Source organism: Chionomys nivalis, chromosome 14 (genome assembly GCF_950005125.1).
Source record: "Chionomys nivalis chromosome 14, mChiNiv1.1, whole genome shotgun sequence".
NCBI classification, from domain to species: domain Eukaryota; kingdom Metazoa; phylum Chordata; class Mammalia; order Rodentia; family Cricetidae; genus Chionomys; species Chionomys nivalis.
This window is the reverse complement of record NC_080099.1, coordinates 69,445,397-69,468,669: the sequence shown is the minus strand read 5'-3', so window position 1 is coordinate 69,468,669 and position 23,273 is coordinate 69,445,397. Positions and strand designations below refer to the sequence as shown.

General features: G+C 37.8%; 1 protein-coding gene across 1 annotated transcript in view; it reads left to right on the top strand.

Annotated features, from left to right (window-relative positions):
• The window catches only part of Rbbp8 (RB binding protein 8, endonuclease), a 77,302-nt gene that overhangs the window by 16,701 nt on the left and 37,328 nt on the right, over positions 1–23,273 (top strand). Inside the window, exons 4-6 of the mRNA XM_057788694.1 lie at positions 5,425–5,520; positions 15,765–15,877; positions 19,819–19,885. Coding sequence (XP_057644677.1) covers positions 5,425–5,520; positions 15,765–15,877; positions 19,819–19,885 — 276 coding nt within the window. The remainder of the gene's footprint in view (positions 1–5,424; positions 5,521–15,764; positions 15,878–19,818; positions 19,886–23,273) is intronic.

Below are 23,273 nucleotides of genomic sequence, written 5' to 3'. Positions count from 1 at the left end.
CTGAGTGCTGGGATTAAAGGCGTGTGCCACCACCGCCCGGATTTATATGTGTATATAAACACATAATATATATATATATATACCAGAAAAGAAGGACGTAGTGAAAATTGTAGCGCATTAAAAGATAATAAAAGAATGGTCATGTAACTCACATGATAGACTATATACCATGGTCAGAGCCCTGAGGTTGATTCCTAGTACCAAATAAAAACCAGGCATGGTGATATATATAATATCAGCACTTGGAGATGGAGGCAGTTGTTAATCTTGACCTCATAGTAAGTGTGAGGACAGCCTGGGCTACATCAAACCTTGTCACAAAAAAATTAAAGAGGCAAAGTGAAAAAACTCACAAGAGTAAATCTAAGACAACTTGTACAAATAAATAATGATAAATTTGTCTTAGTTACAGTTTCTGTTGCTAGGAAGAGACACCATGACCATGGCAAGTCTTATAAAGGAAAGCATAGCTTACAGTTTCATAGGTTTAGTCCATCATCATCATGGTGGTGGAACATGGCAGCATACAGACAGAGATGAGCTGGAGAAGGTGCTGAGAATTCTACATATTAATCCTCAGACAGCAGGAAGTGAACTGAGACACACTTCCTCCAACAATACCACACCTACTCCAACAAGGTCATACCTCCTAATAATGCCACTCGCTTTGAGCTTATGGAGACCAGTTACATTCAAACCACCACAAATTATATTTCTCATAAAATAAAGGGTAACTTTTTAAGTTTGGTTTTGATTGCAAGTCTTTTTTTAATTGATTTATTTTGTATACATTGGTTCTCTGCTTACATATATGTCTGTGTAAGGATGCTAGATCATCCTTATGAGCTGCTATATGGGTGCTAGGAACTGAACTCAGGTCCTCTGGAAGACCAGCCAGTGCTCTCAACCACTGAGCCATCTCTCCAGCCCAAAGGAATAACTCTTTATTAGTGGAATTCCAGTTAGTAAATGTAGAAAGAATAGTAGACAAAAAAGTTGTTATTTAGGAAGCTTTACAGCACTAATTGTAAAAGGCAATAACCACCAATTGAGCCTTAAAAAATATAAGAAAAAGTATTTGTAGGTAGAAATACGGCTTAATGATTAAGAGCACTCACTGCTCTTCCATAGGACTCAAGTCCCAGCATCACTGCCCACAATAGCCTGTAACTCCAGTTCCAAGGGATCTGACAGCCTCTTCTAACTTTTCTGGGGATCAGGCACACACATGGTACACATAACATTTATATAGGCAAAACACTCACCTATAAAATAGAATATGTGAGTTTAAAATAGAAACTGTATTTGCAAATTTCATAAATTCTTCAAAGTGTCTTCCTATAAGATACCAAATTCAAAGGCGGGGGTTCATTACAACTGAGAAACTCAGCAAACTTAACAAATCAAATGATTAGAGTTAACATCAATAATAATGAGATGTATTTGTTTTTTTTTGTTTTTTGTTTTAAAGCAAAGTCTCTTTATTGTGTCAAATCATAAGTTAAATGGTATATAAATTAAGTAACGTACCCAAAGAGGGTCAGGCCCGTGGATCCATAAAATGCAATGACTCCAACAGAAACGAAGAAGTCTACATCTGCTCATTGTAAATATAGCAGAACGGACACCATGTGAACTTATCATTCATCTTTTTTTTTTCTTATTTTTAACAGTCTTTATTGTGGTGTTTTTTTTATTAATTAATTTATTTAATTATTAAAGATTTCTGCCTCTTCCCCGCCACCACCTCCCATTCCCTCCCCCTCCCCCAATCAAGTCTTCCTTCCTCCTCAGCCCAAAGAGCAAGCAGGTTTCTCTGCCCTGTGGGAGGTCCAAGGGCCACCCACCTCCATCCAGGTTTATTAAGGTGAGCATCCATACTACCTGGGCTCCCACAAAGCCATTACGTGCAATAGGATCAAGAACCCATTGCCATTGTTCTTCAGTTCTCAGTAGTCCTCATTGTCCATTATGTTCAGCGAGACCGGTTTTGTCCCATGCTTTTTCAGACCCCGGCCAGCTGGCCTTGGTGAGTTCCCGATAGAACATCCCCATTGCCTCAGTGTGTGGGTGCACCCCTCGCAGTCCTGAGTTCCTTGCTCTTGCTCACTCTCCTTCTGCTCCTCCTTTGTTTTAAGGGTCTCTTGATAAGCAATATTATTTCTCATATTCTTAGCAAAACAGTTTTATGCTGCAGAAGCATAGTCAACAGAATAACTTGATAGTACTTTACAATGATGTTGGCACGACAGAGACTTCCAGATTGGAAGAGATGTGAGGAATATACTGTAGGGTCCTGGACCAGAGAAATTATGTTAAAGGAGCATTTGGTAAAATTTAAATGGGGTTTGTTAATTATTTACCACCAACCATTGTTTTTATTAGTGTTAATTTTATTTTGACGATTGGTTGTGATTTTCTATATTTATAAATTATTTGTAAATCTGATGTTGCTTTCAAAATGAAACATTAGAAAAGATCAACTTCTCTTCCCCAAACTATTAAATATTGAAGAAACTAAGACTAATCTTAGCAAGAAATAAACTAAGAAAATGGCTGTTGAGTAGGCAACTGAAAATGTTGCTAGTTTGTCACCAACTCTACAGTAGTTCCTGGAGCATGATATTCCTTCTGTGGCACAGTTTTATTTCTGTGGGTTATAGAGCTTCATAAACTGTCTAGCTTTTAAGTTTGCTTTAGTACCGATAATATGGCCTTATATTTACTCATTATGTGTTTATATGTATATAAAGAATTGTGTTTGTTACCTCAAAAATTTTATTTCAAAGTGAAATGATAAAATTAGATTTTATTGGATGAGACCAAAATACAGTTATTTCCTTAATAGGTAAAATTTATTTTTATATCCACTTGAAATATAATGGAAATATCTTTTATTTAAGAATATACTTTTCTTTGATGCTACAATTGCTTTGAGTTACTTGAGTTTTAGTATTTGTGTTGATGTAAACATTGTCAACAGATTATAAATATGTCAGTAATATCATACAGTGAATTAATGAAAACCAAATAAAGTATCTAGATGACTGTGTACTGGCATCATTCCACAGTTCCCCTTGTATTGTAGGAGGCTGCTTGTTCCCTACTGCTTAGCCCCGAAATAATCACACAGAAACTATATTATTTGCAATACTGTTTGGCGAATAGCTTAAGCGTATTTCTGGCTAACTCATATCCTAAACTAACCCATCTCCATTAATCTGGGTATCGCCACGTAGCTGTGGCTTACCTCCACCTTCTTTCTCCCAGCATTGTTTAGTTTTCCCTGCCTAGCTCTGCTCTGCTAGAGGCTCAAGCCAGCTTTCTTTATTCATTAATGGTAATCACAGCATACAGGGGAATCCCCACATCACCCTTGTACAATACTCTCAACACTCTGGGAGTTCTTGTTCACTTTTACTTTTTAAAATAGATTTTTTTAAAAAGATTTATTTATTTATTATGTATTCAGTGTTCATGTATCCCTGCAGGCCAGAAGAGGATTCCAAATCTCATTACAGATGGTTGTGAGCACATTGGTTGCTGGGAATTGAACTCAGGACCTTTGGAAGAGCAGACAAAGCTCTTAACCACTGAGCCATTTCTCTAGTCCTTAAAAAAGAATTTTATTGTTATTATCATTATTTATATGTTTGGATATTTTGCCTTCATGTATGCCTATGGGCCATGTATGTGCTTGGTGCACATGTTCAGAAGACAGTCTTAGATCTTGAAACTAGAGTTACAGATGGTTGTGAGCAGTCATGCTGCTAGGAATCGATCCTGAGTCCTAGAAGAGCAGCCAGTGCTCTTAACCACTGAGCCATCTCTTCAGCTTCAATGTTTGGCTTTTTCTGATAGGTTGAAATCTTTTTTTGTTGCTTCATGGGTCAGTGTTAGTTACTAATGTAAATTCTAAATTAACAACTGCTGATTCAAATGACTTTAAGAGTCAAATATTGATCATTTTTAAGAAGCAGTACCAAAACCCAGAAATTATTGTGCTTACTCCTTGATTATGAATTTTACATTACTTTCACTACATGTTTTTGAAAGAACTTAATTTTTTTTAATGTGGATCCTTCCAATAAACCTGTTAATTTTATTTTCTAAAATATTACTATTTTAAATGATTAAGTTATAAAGTAGCATTTTATTTTCTCTTGAATCAAAGTAATTACCCAGCAAATTGAATTACACAGTCTTAGAATTGTTCTAGATTTGCTTATTGTAAACATAGATTTGGTTTTTTGGGGTTTTTTTGGTTTTTTGTTTTTGTCCTTTTTTTTGTTGTTTTTGTTTTTTGAGACAGGGTTTTCCCTGTCCTGGAACTAGCTCTGTAGACCAGGCTGGCCTCAAACTCACAGAGATCCGCCTGCCTCTGCCTTTGAGTGCTGGGATTAAAGGTGTGCGCCACCACCACCCGGCATAAATGTACTTTTTATGAGTATTATTTTTCACCCATAGCTAAACAGCCACATAAAGATGCTTATTGGATGTGTACATTAGTGTTGACAATGAGTTTCTTAAAATTACTTATAATACTCCTGAATCTAAAGAATGGGAACATGGCTAGTCAGTGGGTAATAGCAATGTTTTACTTTAATTTGTAGCTCCCAGTCATTTGGTCTTTTTAGCACCTTCTTTAATGTCTGTGGATTTCAGGTAAATTGGGGCTCGCCAGTTTAGAAGCAAAAATGAGGCCGGGCAGTGGTGCACACCTTTAATCCCAGCACGTGGGAGGCAGAGACAGGCAGATCTTTGTGAGTTCAAGGCCAGTCTGGTCACAAAAGCTAGTTTTCACAACAGGCTCAAGAGCTATAGAGGAACCCTGTGTGTGTGTGGGGGGGGAGCAAAAACGAGTATTCAATTTCCTAGTAACTAGGAAAGTAAAGGGTAGTTTTGTTTGTATTTTGCCTTCTCCAAAGTAAGCTAGGTCTTTGCATAGTGGAACAAGGATTTTGTGTTTATCTACTTTATATCTATTTCATAACAAATAATTTTCATAATGGTCAATTAGTCAATCTGATAATCTGAAATCTGTCATTGCTTAATGGAAAAAAACTTTATTTTACTAAGGAAAAAAAAAACAATAACGTACTTCTATCCTAATCAGCCATTTAGCTTTTTTTTTTTTCTTTTAAGACAAGGTAATGTGTATGGAGACCAGAGACCAATGTTGGGTGTTTCATTTGCTTTTTTCCTTAAGTTTTTAGACAGGATCTCACTTATTTTGCTAGGCTGTCTGGCCACCAAGCCCCAGAGGTTCTCCTGTCTCTGCCTCCCGGGTTGCTAGGGATAGGAGCAAGCACTTTACTGTCTGAACTGTCTTCCTCAGCACAGCATAACACAAACTTCGGAATTATAGTGTCAGAACTACCCTTTTAATTTTCTGTGGAATCTTTATTTATTTCTTAAATTTAGAGATGCACAAAGACTGGAAGAATTCTTCACCAAAAATCAACAGCTGAGAGATCAACAGAAAGTCCTTCAGGAAACCATTAAAATTTTAGAAGATAGGTAAGTTTGGTACTTGAATAAGATTTATTTTCCTCTCAGTGGGAGTCCATTCTGGAACTGAAAGTGACTCCCCCCACCCTTAGTTTTATGTCATCGTTGAATAAGTCCTTTCTGACACTGAGGATGTACTCCCAGATTTTGTGTATTTTTTCTCATTATTTTTATCAGTCATAGCTTAATCTATAAATGGTGTCTTTAATGTTAGATATAAAGGGAACTTAAGGGTATCAATGTTCTAATCACTCAATGCTTACATTTTCTTTTATTTCCAAGTATATTGAAACTAATAAATTCTATTTCTATCTTTTCTACTCTGATTTTTCTTTTATAATTTTTCACCTTTCACCAATATAGAGATTCTTCTTTCTGAATATTCTTGAGTTAACATTCTCAACTTTCATACATAGACTTTTTTTTTCCACTGAGATTAAATCAATACCCAGGAATAAAAACTCTTCCAGAATCGAGTGCTTTCCATGTTCACATATGTTACAAAAAGGCCTAACTGATTTGAACTTGCATCTTTTTTTTTTAAAGTGGTGGAGTGATTTCTTAATTTATATATTTTGTATGTATGTGTGCACGTGCCTTGATGTGCATGTAGGATCCCAGGAATCAAATTTATGTTATCATACTTGGCAGCAAAAGCCTTTACCTGCAGGACCGTCTTATCATTCCAAAATAATGTAGAATTCTGCACAATGCAGACCAGAACTAAGTGTCATCTCTAGTCGTAAGGATATCCACTTACTTGAATAGGCAGTAGTATGTGGGAAAGATCTTCATGCTTTGGGAATCACATATCTGAATCTTAATTCCAACGTCAGTGTATCTTTAAAGGGGATTTCATAGATATAGTGCTAGGAAGAAAATGTAGTTACATGGTATATTTGAGTGACAATAGGAAGGATATTTAGGATTTTCAATGGGTAGCCTTTCTGAGGCAGTGATATTGAGATAAAACTTGAATGAAATGGGCGTGGAGAAAACAATTTTAGAATATGATTTTGTTTTGCTCGAACTGGCTCTGTACAATTGACTCTATTTCTTCCTCACGTTCTTTATCTAAGCCCTTTTGAAGATCCTCCCTTTCCAGTGTTGATAGAGGTGGGTTTTGTATTTATCTGTTGCTTTCATTGGTTAATTAATAAAGAAACTGCTTGACCTCTGATAGGGTAGAATTTAGATAGGCGGAGTAAACAGAACAGAATGCTGGGAGAAAGAAGCTGAGTCAGGGAGTCGCCATGATTCTCCCACTCCAGACAGACGCAGGTTAAGATCTTTCCTGGTAAGCCAGCTCGTGGTGCTACACAGAATATTAGAAATGGGTTAGATCAATATGTAAGAGCTAGCCAATAAGAGGTTATAACTAATGGGCCAGGCAGTGTTCAAAAGAATACGGTTTCCGTGTAATTATTTCAGGTAAAGCTAACCTGCTCCTCATCACTGCACAGTGTCTTCAAACATATTTCACTTTGTATTTAATTGGTCTTCCAGTTTAGTTAGCTTTTGTAACTTTTACTTCTTTTTATTTATTTGTTTACTCATTGGTGTTTTTGAAACAGTGTTCCACTATGTAAACTCTGACTGTCTTGAAGCTAACTATGTATACCATGCCTACCTCTGCCTCCCATATTTTGGTATTAAGGGTGTGTGCCCACTATACCTGGCTTATAGTTTATGTGAGCTTTCCTACCCTACAGTCTTTGTGAGAAGTGTCAGTACATCTGTTTCGTTTGGAAGTATTTTATAAATTATTCAATTAAGATGTTTAGTTGTTAATTCTGTAAATTCTTTAGAACTAGTCTACTTTATTGTAAGATGTCTAACCTCTGACCATTCTGGTCATTGATTTCATTTGAATCATGCATGCTTCATTGCTGTTTTTCACCTAAAATGTTGCCTGCCTGCCTGCTGTTTTATCTTTGAGACAGATATTTTTAGGCTGTCTTTTAACTCATTCCTTCTGCCTCAACCTTCTCAATGTTTGGATTACAGTCTTCAGTGTTTTTTGTGCCCAGGTCATGGTTCATTTTCAGTGAGAGTCTGTATGCATCTTGGATTAACTTTATACTCAGGCATCTGGCAGTTGGTTTCCAAATTAACACCATAAGACACATGGTAGGTCTATTTTCCATAAAAGAAAATAGCTGGCAAAGAAGAGAGAAGCTTTTCCAGTATTTCATAGTTAATACGTAAATAGATCAAATCTGAAACTTTTTTTCAACTTGGTTTTATGATACTTCGTGGGCTTTGGTTTTATGAATGTCAGTGTAAATTAATTACATCTCAAGAGTATTTATGCTTGACTCACATTGCCAAAACTGATCTGAAATGTGCAATCTTCAACATTGCTTATTATATAGCCTATTCTTGTAGCCTATTCTTTTTAGAAGGTTCTTTTTTTAATTGCTACTGAATACTATCTTTAAATGTACTTTTAGTGGTTTTGTCTTTAAATTTCTCTTTATTTCTATGTCACATATAAGAATGATATGTAGAGCAAGTTATTAATTTTTCTTTTTAACCTTTCATTTATGTGTATATGTATGTCTTCATGTTTGTATGTGCACATGGTAGACCAGGAGGTTGTCAGATCCACTGGAGAGGGAGATAGGCAGTTGTGAGATGCCTGGTGTCCAGGGAACTAAACTCCAGTTCTCTGCAAGAACAGCAGATGTTTTAGATCACAGCTATCTTTTCAGCTTCCTAGTACAAGCCTTAAAGTATAAAAATCGATATGTTGTTGAGGGTGTTAAAAGTAACATTTATTTTATGAAAATGTGTCCCCTCCCCCTTCTTCAAGACAAAGTCACATATTACATGCTGCCTTGAAACTTGTTATATAGCTCAGGATGGCTTTGAACTTCTGAACCTCCTATTTCTACCTCCCACGTGCTGATATTACAGGTGTGTACCACCGCACCCAGTTTATGTGGTATTTTTGACTGGTCCAGGCTTTCTGGGGATGTTCCACCAACTGAGCTTTGTGAACATTTCTAAGCATTAGTTTTGATGCTTGCTAGTAGGATTAGTGTTAAGGTTCTTAAGATGGAATGATTTCCATTCCTTTTTTAAAATTACATGTGCCAGTTGTTACCAGTTCATTAGGTGTGCGGTGCCTTCCATACTGACCCCTCTTCAGTGGTACTTGCATTACTGCCCATATTTGAATTCTTTGTAAGAAATGTAGTAACTGAAAAACAGGTTGCCAATACCATGTTAAGATCTACAATGCTGTCTTTCCATGCGTAATGTATTTTTATACATTCATAATCTCTGGAAGGCTCCAATAGAACCTGTGGGGAGTGAAATCCAGCATCATTATCCAAGTTTAATTTCCATGAGTTTTTCTTCAGAGGCATAAATGATGCCATCTTGCAGTCCTGGTGACCACAGAGCCAAGGCAGCACAAAGGCTGCTGGAAAATGAGCATCTGATCCTTCCTTCCTTCCTTCCTTCCTTCCTTCCTTCCTTCCTTCCTTCCTTCCTTCCTCCCTCCCTCCCTCCCTCCCTCCCTCCCTCCCTCCCTCCCTCCCTCTCCCCCCCTCCCTCCCTCCCCCCTCCCTCCCTCCCTCCCTCCCTCCCTCCTTCCTTCCTTCCTTCCTTATTTATTTATATTTTGTTGGTTGGTTGGTTGGTGGGCTGTCCTTAAACTCACTTTGTAAACCAAACTGGCCTCAAACTCACAGAAATCTACCTGACTCAGCCTCCCAAGTGCTGGGATTAAAGGTGTGTGCCATCACTACCAAGCTCATTCCTTAAGTTTATATCTTTTTAAGATTTATTATGTATACAGTGTTCTGCCTGCATGTGTGCCTTCACGCCAGAAGAAGGCACCATATCTCGTTCTGGATGCTTGTGAGCCACCATGTGGTTGGTGGGAATTGAACTCAGGACCTCTAGAAGAACATCCAGTGCTCTTAACCTCAAAGCCATCTCTTCAAAACAGTGTTTGCATTTTAAAAATTGCCCAATACATAAAAACAAATGAGATGATGAGGAGTTCTAATTTTTAAAGCACTGGCCATCTGGGCTACAAACAAGTCCTGCTGCTCCTCCTTTTATGTACCTAAGCCTCCAGCCTCATCCCCGTTTCTTCTCCTTAGTGCTTCAGGCTCCCTTTTCTCTTCCCCGTCTCTCATCCTAAAGGTGGACTTGACTCTGGCTTGAACTCGGTCCCTTTAGTAGTCAGTATTGGAGGTGGTTTGCAGAAGCTGCACCACTGAGGAAATTTAGAAAAAATAAATGAGCCCAACTTTCTTTAGAGTAACTTAAGATATAATAAGAATTGACAAAAGGGATTACATGAAATTAGAAAGTTTCTACACAGCAAAAGAAATAATTAGTAGAGTGAAGAGACATGGGATTAATATCCGTACTATACGGAGTACTCAGATGCCAAGAGAACAAATAATCACTAAACAGATGTGAAGTGAATGGATACACATTTTCAATACAGAATTAGAAGAAAAGAGTATTCAGTATTTTTAGCCATCAGAGAAATACAATCAAAGCCAGGCAGTGGTGGCGTGCACGCCTTTAATCCCAGCACTCGGGAGGCAGAGGCAGGCGGATCTCTGTGAGTTTGAGACAGCTTGGTCTACAAGAGCTAGTTCCAGGGCAGGCTCTAAAGTTACAGAGAAACCCTGTCTCAAAAAACGCAAAGCAGCCAACCACTAGAGACACCTTTTACCTCTACCAAATCTTCAGAATGAAAGGGTGAGATCCTATCTCCACAAATCCTTAGATTCCACATTCCGGTGAGTTCCTGTCTCTTCCCCTTTATATTCGACTAGCTTAGCTATACAGTTCCTGTCCCCACCTCTCTAGTGCTGGGATTAAAGGTTTGTTTCAGCCAGATGGAGTGGCGTACACCTTTAATTCCAGCACGCTGGTGGCAGAGACAGGTGAATCTCTGTGAGTTCGAGGACAGCCTGGCCTATAAGAGCTAGTTCCAGGACAGGCTCCAAAATGACACAGAGAAGCCCTGTCTCAAAAAACCAAAATAAAATTAAATAAAATAAAGATGTGTGTCTCCTGGATCTGTTTCTGGATGAGCCCAGGGTAGCCTTGAACTCACAGACTCGCTTGCCTTTGTCTCCTGAGTCCCGGGATTAAAGGGGTGTGCCACCACTGCCTGGCCTCTAGGCTAAGCTTTGCATTCTGATCCTCAGGCTTTATTTATGAAAATGCAAATAAAATACCACCACAGATCCATAGTATTTCATGAAATCTAACAGCCATTGTGGCAGAAAAGCAAATAGAATACATTAAACATTTTTTATTGTTGTGTGTGTGTGTGTATATATATATATACACACACACACACACACACACACACACATATGCGTGACTTGTGTGCTTGGTGATTCACAAGTAGAGATCAGAGGAGAACTTTTTAGGAGTCAGTGCTGTTTCACTGTGAATTCCAGGGATCCAGCTCAGGCCGTCAGGTTTGCAGGGTTGCTCTGTTTTACCCACTGCTGTCTTGTCAACCTTAGAATGCACTTTGAAGAACACAGATGAGACTGGGGATTGGGTTGGAAGCTAAGAGCACTTCCTCTGTAAGCATGAGGATCTGAGTTTGCTCTCTAATGCTCATTAAAAGACAGGTATACTGCATATTGCTGGGCTTGTGTGTGGTATGTGTCACTAAAATGTCAGCGTGTGTGTGTGTGTGTGTGTGTGTGTGTGTGTGTGTGGGTGTGTGTGATGATCTTGGCGTGAGTGGGATGGTGGGTAACAGAATACGCCATGCAGACAGAACTTGACTGCGGAGTTTATTGAGATAAAGAGAGTGGGAAGGAAAGAGAGAATGAGAGAGTAGGGGAGGAAGGGGGAGGCAGAGACCTGTCTGCCTCTTCAGAAGAACAGGGAAAGAGAGATTGAGAGTGGGCGGAGCTTGTCTTTTAAAGGGATCTTTGCACTTGCCCACAGCCTAGGGACCTTGCCATGCTCAGAGAGGTGATTTTGTCACATTCCTAAGGGGTAGGGCAAAGGTGTGCCTGGACACTAACACTGTGCCACTAAAATGTCAGGTATAGCGCATATTGCTGAGTGTGTTTGTGTCCTGAGAACTCCATGATTAGCCAGCTTAGCCAAAATGGAGAGCTTACAGTTTAGTGGCGGTTTCAGAGTTGGTTGTTGTTATTTGATTGATTGGTTTGAGACAGAATCTTGGTTTTGATGTCCAGGCTAGACTAAATTGCTGTCCTCCCCACTAGTCTATGTTATTTTAAAAATCCTTTTGGAGCCAGATGGTGGTGGGGCACACCTTTAATCTCATCGCTCGGGAGGCTGAGGCAGGCGTATTTCTGTGAGTTGGAGGCCAGCCTGGTCTACAAGAGCTAGTTCCAGGACAGACTCCAAAGCTACAGAGAAACCCTGTCTCGAAAAACCACCAAAAAAAAAAAAAAAAAATCCTTTTGGTAGTGATAGGAAACAAACATTTCAGTTGTAGTTAAAAGGAAAAGTAACTCATAACTAGAAAAGTTAGGATTTTTAACTTGCTCAAATACTGGACCAAGTGTTTGAGACAAATCCCAGTTTGTCTTGCTGATTCTTAGTTCAAGCATCATGTTCTTCAGAATACTTTCTCTAACTCCTGAAACGAGGTTGCCTTTATGCCCTTCTATACTGCTTCTGTCACAATGTGAATCAAATCACTTTGCTGTATACTTTTTATTGTCTGCTATTTCCTAGTAAACTGAGTTATGCAAAAGAAATAACATTATATTGGTCACTGAATAAATTACAGTAGTGTTTATTGAAACTTTATTGAATAAAATGAATACCCAAGCTAGATAGTCTTATACTGTATAGATCTCCACTTTGCTTCTAGGGATACATTGAGTGAATCACTTGACAACACAGAATATAGTTAAGAATGTGTTAGAGTGTAATAATTTATTTTATTTTATTTATGTATTTATTTTTAGGCAGGATCTCTCTACATAGCCCTGACTGTCCTGGAACTCATTATGTAGAGACCATGCTGGTCTCAAACTTACAGTAATTCTTCTGCCTTTGCTTCCCAAGTGCTGGGACTAAAGACTTGCACCATGATGCCTGGTATGGTAATCTCTTAAAACAGGCTTTAAATCAATCCAGTGTTGGCACATTTTTGGAACTTTTGGGGAATTTTACAGTGTAAAGGTTGGGTCTGAGACAGTATTGTCTAAAGAATTTGTGGTGGTGGTGATGGGCCTGTGTTATCTGTACCATCCCATATTGCAGCATTAGATTCTTGTGGTTGTGGAGTACTTGGGTATGACTGAGGAGCTCAATTTAAAAGACTATTACATTTCTTTTTAGTATGTGTGTATGTGTGGGTACCTGTATGGAGGTCAGAGGGCAACCTGAGAAAATAGGCTTCCTCCCTTCACCATATAGGCCCAAGAATAGAATTCAGGTTGTCAGGCTTGACAGCAAGTATGCTCACCTACCCAAGGAACTCAGTTTTAATTTCTGAATATAACAAGCAAATTGAAATGACTACATGTAGCTTTTGGTATCTTATTTATAATGCAATTCTAGGCTTTCCCATCCTTTGTTTAGTGATTGTTCACACTCCTCCCTCTTTGTCTACCAGCTGCCTTGCTTTCACTCTGCTTATCTGGTTTTTTTTCCATCTCCCTGTCTATGTGGGGTAAAATATATACATGTATGTTTACTGTACTTGTGGGATTCTGGAAGGAAAAAAAGGTAGATAGATGTAGATGTTTACTTTATCATCCTGTATGATATCATATATATATTATATAACTTAAAAGCTCCTGGTCACCCTGAGGGCTATCTACAGAATATATTTCATCTAAGGTAGGAGACCAACTCTGTTCTTCAATGTGTAAATTATAATTCTGTTAATGAGTCATGTGAGATTCTCTACTCAAATCAATATTGTTGATAAGACCATCACTTTCATATAAAAATGCCTAGGTTTTTGTTTAAGTTCTATAATTTTAGTTTTTCTTTCTTCACTTACTTTAAAATTATGGCGTATACTACTGTGCTGTGACTTCTATAGATATCTGGATGCTCCTTCTGTTTAAGTTATGGAGGTGAAGTTCTTTTAAAATATATTCCTTAAGTATTGATCTGTAGGATATTTCATTTTTAACTACATTTTTCCAATTATATAAGTGGTAAGATTTGGAGAAACTTTGATTTTGTGTGTGTATAAACACTAAGAAAGAATTCTCATATCATTGCCTACAAGCTAACATTTTTACATTTTAGAATATATTTCTATCCCCCCCACACACTTGTTTTTGTATATGTACTTTTCTCTTCAGTACTTACGAGTTTACTAGAAGATATTTTGTGATCTTTTTATATAACAATATATTGCCACTGTTTTCTAATACTGATTTCTTTGAATGTTGAAAGGAAATGTAAGGTGACTTTTCCCTTTGTATTAACTGATCTTTCATATTTACAGAACATAAAATAAATGTCAAACATTCCTTAGATCTGTCTTGTGCCACACTGAGCAAAGCAGATAGATGCAGGGTTGGTAAAAATATCGTTTGACTACTTAGTACTTGAGCAGGGCTTACTTTTTCCTTCAGTAGATAAAATCAAGGTTAGCTTTCTTAAGAAAAAAGTTTCTTGTGGCTGGTGAAATGGCCCAGTGCCTAAAGCATTTGGCCTGGAATGTGGGTCCCCAGAACTCAACATTCGTAATGGTCTTCCTGTAATCCCGGAGCAAGCTGGCTAGCCAGACCCGTGAGCTCCAGGTTCAGTGAGAAACTCTGTCAATATGTAGGATGGAGAGCAGTGGAAGAGTGCACCAGTATCAGTACATGGATACACATGCACACATAGCAGACACAGACATTTCCACCCCTACCCAAGCAAAGAGAAGGGTTCCCTCAATTTTGGAGGCTACAGGAAGAGGATTAGAAATTCATTGTTGGAGGAGGGCCCACTTGTTCATCCTGGCCTCCCAGCAAGCTTAGCCCTGAAATAACCACACAGAAACTGTATTAATTAAATCACTGCTTGGTCCATTAGCTCTGGCTTCTTATTGGCTAACTCTTACATCTTAATTTAACCTTAACATCTCCATTAATCTGTGTATCTCCACAAGGTCTTGGCATACCAGCAAAGTGTCAGCATGTCTATCTCTGGCAGCTCCATGGTGTCTCTCTGACTCTGCCTTCTTCCTCCCAGCATTCAGTTCTGTCTTCTCCGCCTACCTAAGATGTGCCCTATCAACAGGCCAAGGCGGTTTCTTTATTCATTAATGGTAATCACAGCACACAGAGGGGACTCCCACATCAATTCAAGACCAGTTTGGGTTACACAGTAAGATCAGCCTAGACAGCATAATAGGATGAACCCTATCTCAAAATCCAAATACGAATAAGTTTTAGCCAGGTGTGGTAGAATAGCCTTTAATTCCAGCACTGGGGAGGCTGCAGTGTCTTTGAGTGTGAGATCAGCCTGGTCACCAGCCAGGTCTACATGGTAAAACCATCTTAAAATAAATAAATAAAAAGTTTTTTAAGGGTACAAAGGAAAAAAAAGAAAAAAAAGACTTTGGGTAATAATTAAAATGATAATTTCATCCAGAACTGCAGTGTATAGGCAATGATACGGTATTTCTTTGTTAGTGTTATGGGAATTTATTCTGCCAATAATACTATAATATGGTTTCAGATTAGATACAAGTGTATTAAAGGGTTAGTATTAAATAGTTGGTTGTCTCTGTAATCACCAAGTCAATTCTTTAGATCTTTATAAAGTACAAAACTCTTCAAATGATTTTCTAGTTTGGTCATCCTTAATCCCACATCTGTAGCTAGAGAGCCGGGTTGGCACCTGAATTTGATTCCTAACATTCATGTCCGACCACTCACAACCCCCTGCAGCTCTCGCTCCTGGGGGACCTAACACCTCAGCCTCCTGGAGCACCTGTACTCATGTGCACGTTCACACAGGCACACATCTGTACATATAATTAGGAAACAAAAATAAATTTTTTAAAATTCCAGAATTCAGAATGCTTTGAAATCCCAGAACTTTTCGATGTCATGCCAATATTCCAAAATTTTTACATGAAGTGACACTTCAAATTTTGGACTTTTTAAAAGAAATGGTTTTTAGACTGCAAATACTACAAAGCCAAGAAACTAAAATCTGAAACACCAGAGTCCCAAATCCGTGAAAAAGGATACTCGTTCTGTATAAGGAAATATGTGTTAGTAGCTGAAAAATACTGTTGTTTCTGTTCACAGGTTAAGAGCAGGATTGTGTGATCGCTGTGCAGTAACTGAAGAACATATGCACAAAAAGCAGCAGGAGTTTGAAAATATCCGACAGCAGAATCTTAAACTTATTACAGAGCTTAGTGAGTTCCCTCTCATTTTTTACTACATACTTTAAGTATACTGTCCTGTTGTTAAAACTTACTAGGGAGTTGGTTATAATTATATTAATTGCTTACATATTAAAACTTTTGGTGTCTTTTATAAATGTAATCTTATTGTTTTGGTAAGAAATATAGATTTTTTTTTATATACACGATGAGTTATATATGTACTGTTTACATTGTCCTTTAAAATCTCACCAAGTTTTACAAGAAACATATTTCTGGGCATGTCTATATTTGTTTCTTTTATCTTGATTGAATGCAGTTAGATGCATAGTAGAGTTAAATACAACAATGTAGTATGCTCACAAAGGTGAGTACTATCTTGATTTTCATGTATATATGTTATTGAGTATATTATTTTCAGTTTCCTCTTTCTACCCATTCATTGTAGTGTTTTGTTAAATTCTTAGCTCTTGTCTATTAAAGTCATTTTTTTTTTTTTTTTTACTTTGGTCACCCCTAAAGAAAAACAGAGGTGCCACATCCTCCTGTTTTTACGTGATGAGCTGTTTGTCTCTATACCTCCTCCATTAGTTCAGATAATCTTTTCCTTTTCCCTCCCTTCCCCTCCCCTTCTTCCCCTCTCTCCTCTCTTTTCAAGATAGGGTCTTCCATTGTAGCCCACACTAGCCTTCTGTGCTTGAGTTTATAATCCTATCTCAGCTTCTTCAATATTGGAATTATAGATAATATTTTAACTTGCCTGGCTCAAGGTACTCATTTCTTTTAATTATCTTCAGAATTTATCTTGTCTGTGCTTTGTTTTCATTTTGCTATATGCTGTACTACATATCAACATTTTGGTCTTTCTATTATTTGTCTATGAAAAATGCTAGTTGATTTTCTTAGTTTTATTTGGATTGGTTTTCTGAGATAGGTTCTCATTCTGCAGCCTAGGCTGATCTTCAAGTCGTGGCAATCTTCCTGCCTCGATCTCTCAAGTTCTGAAGTTAATAGATTTGAGCTACCATACGCAGTTTTCTGGTAATTCTAAAACATAATCCTATCTTAGTTTCTGTTCTTATTACTGTGATGTGTTTCTGTTCTTATTACTCTATAACAAAAGAAGTTTAAAGGAAAGGGCTTATCTTATCTTGGCTTACAATTCTAGTCCATCACAGCAGGGAAGTCACAGTGGCAAGAGCTTCCCTTAACTAATCATATTGCACCCATAGTCATGCATGCTCGTACTCAGGTCTTTCTCCACTTACACAGTTCAAGATTCTCTGCTTGGGGAAAGGTCCCACTCACCTCAATTTAATCAGTCTACTCCCTCATAGGCACGCATAGAGGCAATTTTAGATTTTATCAAGTTGACAGTTAACACTAACCAGAAACCCTGATTTTTTTTAGTCTAGTTTTAAAAGACATTCATCACTAATTATGCTCAGTCTTTCTTTTTGCACAGTAATACTCTATATGAGATAATCATTTGTTCAGTTCATTTATATTTCTGTGAATAAATGTGGTTTATGCTTGCATATAGGAATGCAGGTTCATGTGCCTAAGCGCACATGTGGAGGACAGAGGTCAGTGTTGCGTATCCTCTTCTGCTTTTCACTTTAGTTTTTTTTGAATATGTATTTATTTATTATGTATACAATAATCTATCTGCATGTATATCTGCAGGCCAGAAGAGGGCACCAGACCTTATTACAGATGGTTGTGAGCCAACATGTGGTTGCTGGGAATTGAACTCAGGACCTTTGGAAGAACAGGCAATGTTCTTAACCTCTGAGCCATCTCTCCAGCCCTCACTTTAGTTTTTGAGTTCAGTGAGAACCCTCTCTCTGAGCCTGGAGTTCACAGTCTTGGCTAGACTGGCTGGCCAGCAATCCCTGGGAAATCTTCCTGTCTTTGCCCTCCTTGCTCCACATTCCTAGTACTAAGGTTACAGGCATGTGCTACCATACCACGGTTTTATGTGGATGCTGGAGATGTGATCTCAGATTCTCGTGTTTGTACAGCAAGCATTTTAACTTGGGGCCATCTCCCCAGCGACCATTTATTAATTCACTCTTTAATATTAAAAAGTAAAATTTACTGGACAAATTCTCCAAGAATTCTTGAAGAAATTGTTAGCCCATTGTATGAAAGGGCCAGTTAGTCCAGTCTATTTCTAAATAAAAGCAACAGCAATAGTGATGGGAATGGTAAAATTGACATCTGGCATAATATTTAAGACCTACTGCAGGCTGGGTGGTGGTGCACGCCTTTAATCCCAGCACTCAGGAGGCAGAGGCAGGTGGATCTATATGATTTTGAGGCCAACCTGGTCTGCAAGAGCTAGTTGCAGAACAGGCTCCAAAGCAACACAGAGAAACCCTGTCTCAAAAAACCAAAAATTAAAAGACCTACTGCACAGTTAAGAATTGAAAGGCTGAATTTTATACATATTGTCCCATGACTTCCCTTTGTATATTGTTAGTATATGTGAAGAAAAAAAATGTGCTATAGAGCGACTTCACTTGGATTGTGCTAAGTTTTGCTTTAGGTAAAATGAGATTTTGTTCTTCCTTTCATTGAAAACAAATTTTTCTAACATAATATATCCTGATTACACTTCCCCAGATCCTCCTCACCTCCTTCGATCCTGATCCACCCCCTTTCTTCTCTCATTAGAAAACAGACTTCTGTGATAATAAAGTGTAATAACATGAAACAGAACTAACATTGGAGCAGGACAAAACAAGCAGAGGGAAAAGAGCCCAAGAGCACACTCTCGAATCCCTTGAAAACACTAACCTGGAAGCCATTGTGTAGATGCAAAGAATCTATATGTAGGGTAAAATGAGAGAGGAAAAGACCAGATAAATAAAATCAGTTAAAAAATTTATTAAGGAAAAAAAAAAATTTATTAAGGAAAAAAGGAAGAGCCCTAACATGACATTGTGAGACAAGGAACCCCCAAAGATGCCATTTGTCTGCTGCTGGGCATGCAGCTTACTCTTAAAGCTTGTTTCCCCATGAGACTCCCTTGGAGGAAACTAAATTTTTATTTGCAAGTGTTTATAAGTTGAAATTGCTTCTGAGTTAGGAGTGGGGGCTTGTGTCTGCTTCTTTCAGCTCTAATATTCTGTCTCATGCAGACGCATGCAGGTCCTGATAGGAACCTGGGACTGTCTCCAGTGGAAGTTACATCCTGTAATTATTTTTCTGCCTTATAAATTAAACAAGGACAGAAAGATAGAATAGAGATAGATTCCATCAGGTACAACTTATAGTAGGACATGTTTAAATTAGTCACAAAAAGGTATAAAGAAAGATTAATTTTACAAATGTGTCTATAAGTATTTTACTAATATTGAGCATTATTATTTGTAATACTCAATATCAAACCAAGACCTTGGGAACACTAGGAAATACTATTTTTGTAATTAAATTTATTTCAAGGTATCTAAAATAATATTTGAAAATAGGACTGAATAACTCAGATGGAATTTTTTCTTGTCTTTAGTGTGACTAATTAGACTTTACTCCTTAGTATTCTTTTACTCATAAGCATTATATAAAATTATCAGTTAATCAGTTACATAGAATTGGCATGATATGAAATGCAGTAATCACTACCCAGGAGCAAGCTAGTTTTGCACAGTAGTACTGACCTTGCATAACATTATGATTTAGGATTTGAAATCATCATTTCTGGCCAGGTGTCAGCAATCCTTTTTAAGAAGTTGAGGCAGGAGAATTTCTGTGTTTTTGTTTTTATTGTTGTTTTGGGTTTTTTTTTTGTTTTGTTTTGTTTTGTTTTTTGAGGCTATCCTGGCCCATATACTGAGTTTCAAAACAGCCTGGGCTACAGAGTAAAACCTTGTCTCAAAAAGCAAAGGAATAGAGTCCTAGTTTCTTCATAAATGTTGCCGTTTTAAGAACTGATGTGGACATCAATCTGCTTTCTCTTCCATGTTGATCAGTGAATGAAAAGAATACTCTTCAGGAAGAAAACAAAAAGCTTTCTGAGCAACTGCAGCAGAAAACTGAGTGAGTATTTTCTCCGCTGCAGCGAGAGCATTCGCCTACTTTTCTTGCTTTTATCATATTTAGTTGTACAAACTAAAAGTATAGTCACAAATCTCATTTTTTAAAATTATGAAGTGCTGTACAATAAGAACTTCAGAGAAAATCGCTGCATTTTGTTTATGTTTTAGAGGAGTATCTATCAACATCTTAAAACATTTAGAGCATCAAATAACATAAATAGTAGAAAAATTATTTAATTACCTAATATTTCAAATAAATATTTAAAGTTATTTACTTCTTTTTCCAGTGTTGTAGAAGCTTCATAAGTACTTCCTCTTGCAGAATTCTGAGGCATATAAAACAACTTCCCTCTTCTATTTCTGTTCCCTCTTCCTTTCTCTGTAGGAATGAAAATAACTTTTTATTCTCCCATTTTCCCCTGCTGTTCTGTTTTGTATCATTCCTAATCTATACTGTGATTCTACAGAGTAGTTTATTATCCATATTTTACAGATGAGAGAAGTAAAGCTCACAAAGTCAAATGACTTAACTATAGTTCATCACTAGTGAGTAGTACGAACACAAACCAAACCTATTTCTTCAGAATTAAAAGCCTTGGTTTTTTTCTACTGTGCAGCACTATCTCTAAATGTAGAAACATACTTTTTCTCTAATGTGGTCTGACAAAATTCAGAGTAGTGATATGGCTTACTTTTAGTTCCCACTGTACTGGCTGGTTTCATGTCAGCTTGACACACATGGAGTTATTTGGGAAGAAGAAACTTTTGTTGAGATAGTTTCCCTACCAGATTGGTCTGTATACAAGCCTATGGGGCATTTTCTTGATTGATTGTTGTGGGAGATCTCAGCCTCTTGTATTTGGTGCTACACTTAGGCAGGTGGTCCTGGGTGGTAAAAGAAAGCAGGCTGAGCAGGCCATGAAGAGCAAGCCAGTAAGCAGTGTTCTTCCGTCTCTGCTTCAGTTCCTGCCTCCATTTTCATGCCTTTAGTTCCTGTTTTGATTTCCCTTCATGGTGCACGGTGATCAGGACATGTAACCTGAAATAGACCCTTTCCTCCCAAGTTGCTTTTGATCATGATAGGTATTCGTTTGGGTTTTGGTTTGTTTTTTGGTTTGTTTGGTTTGGGTTTTTCAAGACAGGGTTTCTCTGTGTAGCTTTAGCTGTCTTGGAACTACCTCTGTAGATCAGGATGGCCTGGAGCTCACAGAAGTCCACCTGCCTTTGTCTCCTGAGTGCTTGGATTAAAGGCATGTTCCACCTCCACCTGTGTTTTATCATGGTGTTTTATCACAGCAATGGAAACCCTTAGATACTTATGTAAAATTATATTGTTTTAGAGTTTATGTTGTTTTGGCTTTGTATTTAAGTTTTGAAATGGAGTCTTGGGTCTCACTACATTTGTTAATCAGGTGCCTTTGATATTGTGGTCTCAAGAACCACAAGGTAACTGACACAGCAAGCATTCTAAGATGACTGCCTTCTGTGTGTGTGTTTCTTTTTTTAAACTGTTACATCGGGTAATCCCTGCAGTGTGTGGTGTTACAGAATTTTTTTTTTAATGAACATTAGTGTTTTGCCTACATGTATGTCTGTGAGGATATCAAGTTCCCTGAATCTGGAATTACAGACAGTTGTGAGCTGCCATGTGGGTGACGGGAATTGAACTTGGGTCCTTTGGAAGAGTAGTCAGTGCTCTTAATCACTGAACCATTTCTCTAGCATCATGTTACAGAATTCTTAATATCCTGTTACATTTAAATAGGTATCTAACCCAGGCAGTGGCAGCGTACAGCTTTGATCCTAGGAGGCAGAAGTAGGTAAATCTCTGAGTTCGAGGCCAGCCTGGTCTACAGAGTGAGTTCCAGGATAGCCAGGGCAACACAGAGAAACCCTACCTTGAAAAACCAAGAATCAAACAAACAAATAAATAAATAGGCACCTCCAAAAACTCAAGACTAGAAAAGACTAAGTCTATAATGAGTGTGAAAATGCAAGCACTCATCTTCTGTTATGAAAAGAAGTCTGAGCCCCAAAGTTGTTTGTGTTTATTTCATGTGTTGACAACTTGTGTTTATTTCAACTGCCAGAGTGCTGTGTGTAGACTGTTTATCTTACTCTATGTGAATAGTCACATGTTTTGCAGTGACTGTATCAAGGTATTTATTGCTAATGATGCCTCAGACTCTACTGCATGTGTTATAGTCTGTGTGCTGTGTATTTTCATTAAAAATAAATCTGAATATTTCTTGCTTCCAAGGATTTCAGATAGGTTATTTTTGACATATTTTTATTTACAACATGATATAGCACATGTAGCATATGATACATTAACTTTGAAAGTACCAGCCTTGTTATTTGCATCTTTAAAGTGTTTGCATTTTTAAGTGTTTAGAGAGTATGCAGAATTAAGTGGGTGTTTGTCTAAAAGCCTATAGTGTGTTAAGTATATTGAAACTAATTTGTCATTTGCTTGATAGAAATATTAGTTTTGGTCTGGAGAGAGGGCTTGGGTTAGGACTGCTTACTGCTCTTGCAGCACTGTTATAGCTGCTCACAATTGCCTGTAACTCCACTTCCAGGAGATCCAGTGCTCTTTTCTGACCGCCACAGGTTCCTGCGTGCATGTGATACACATGCAGACACTTTGACACACACGTATATACGCTAAATAATTTTTTTTTTTTTTTTTTTTTGGTTTTTCGAGACAGGGTTTCTCTGTGGCTTTGGAACCTGTCCTGGAACTAGCTCTGTAGACTAGGCTGGTCTCGAACTCACAGAGATCCGCCTGCCTCTGCCTCCCGAGTGCGCCACCATCGCCCGGCTAAATAAATATTTTTTAAAAAAAGAAATATTAATTCTAATCTTGATCTTGATTTTTTTTTTAAAAAAAAAGTACTACAATAAAGACTTGTCACAAGTGTTTTATTTAGGACATGCTTAGTCAAAACAGTGTAGGAGGGGCTTTCTTTGATCAAAGGAGTCTACACAGAATTTCAGAGGATTTGTTTTATTGCCTCTAAAAGTAAATTTGTTGTATGCTGTCTTCAACCATTGTTTGAACAGTTTTGGTGCTAATTCATTGTTTCTCAAGAGTATCTTTTAGCAAGATGAAATTTTTGACGTGTTTTTTAAGCTTGTTTAGAATTACAGTGTTGATCCCAGCTTCACCTCCTGGGACCAGAAGCAAAAGAAAAGTGTATGTGTGTGTGTGTGTGTAATAGATAATAAAAGGTTCCTTCATTGGACTGGAGAGATGGCACAGAGGTTAAGAGCACTGGCTGCTCTTCCAGAGGTCCTGAGTTCAACTCCCAGCAACCACATGGTGGCTCACAACCATCCATAATGAGATCTGGTGCCCTCTTCTAGCCTGTAGGCTAGAACACTGT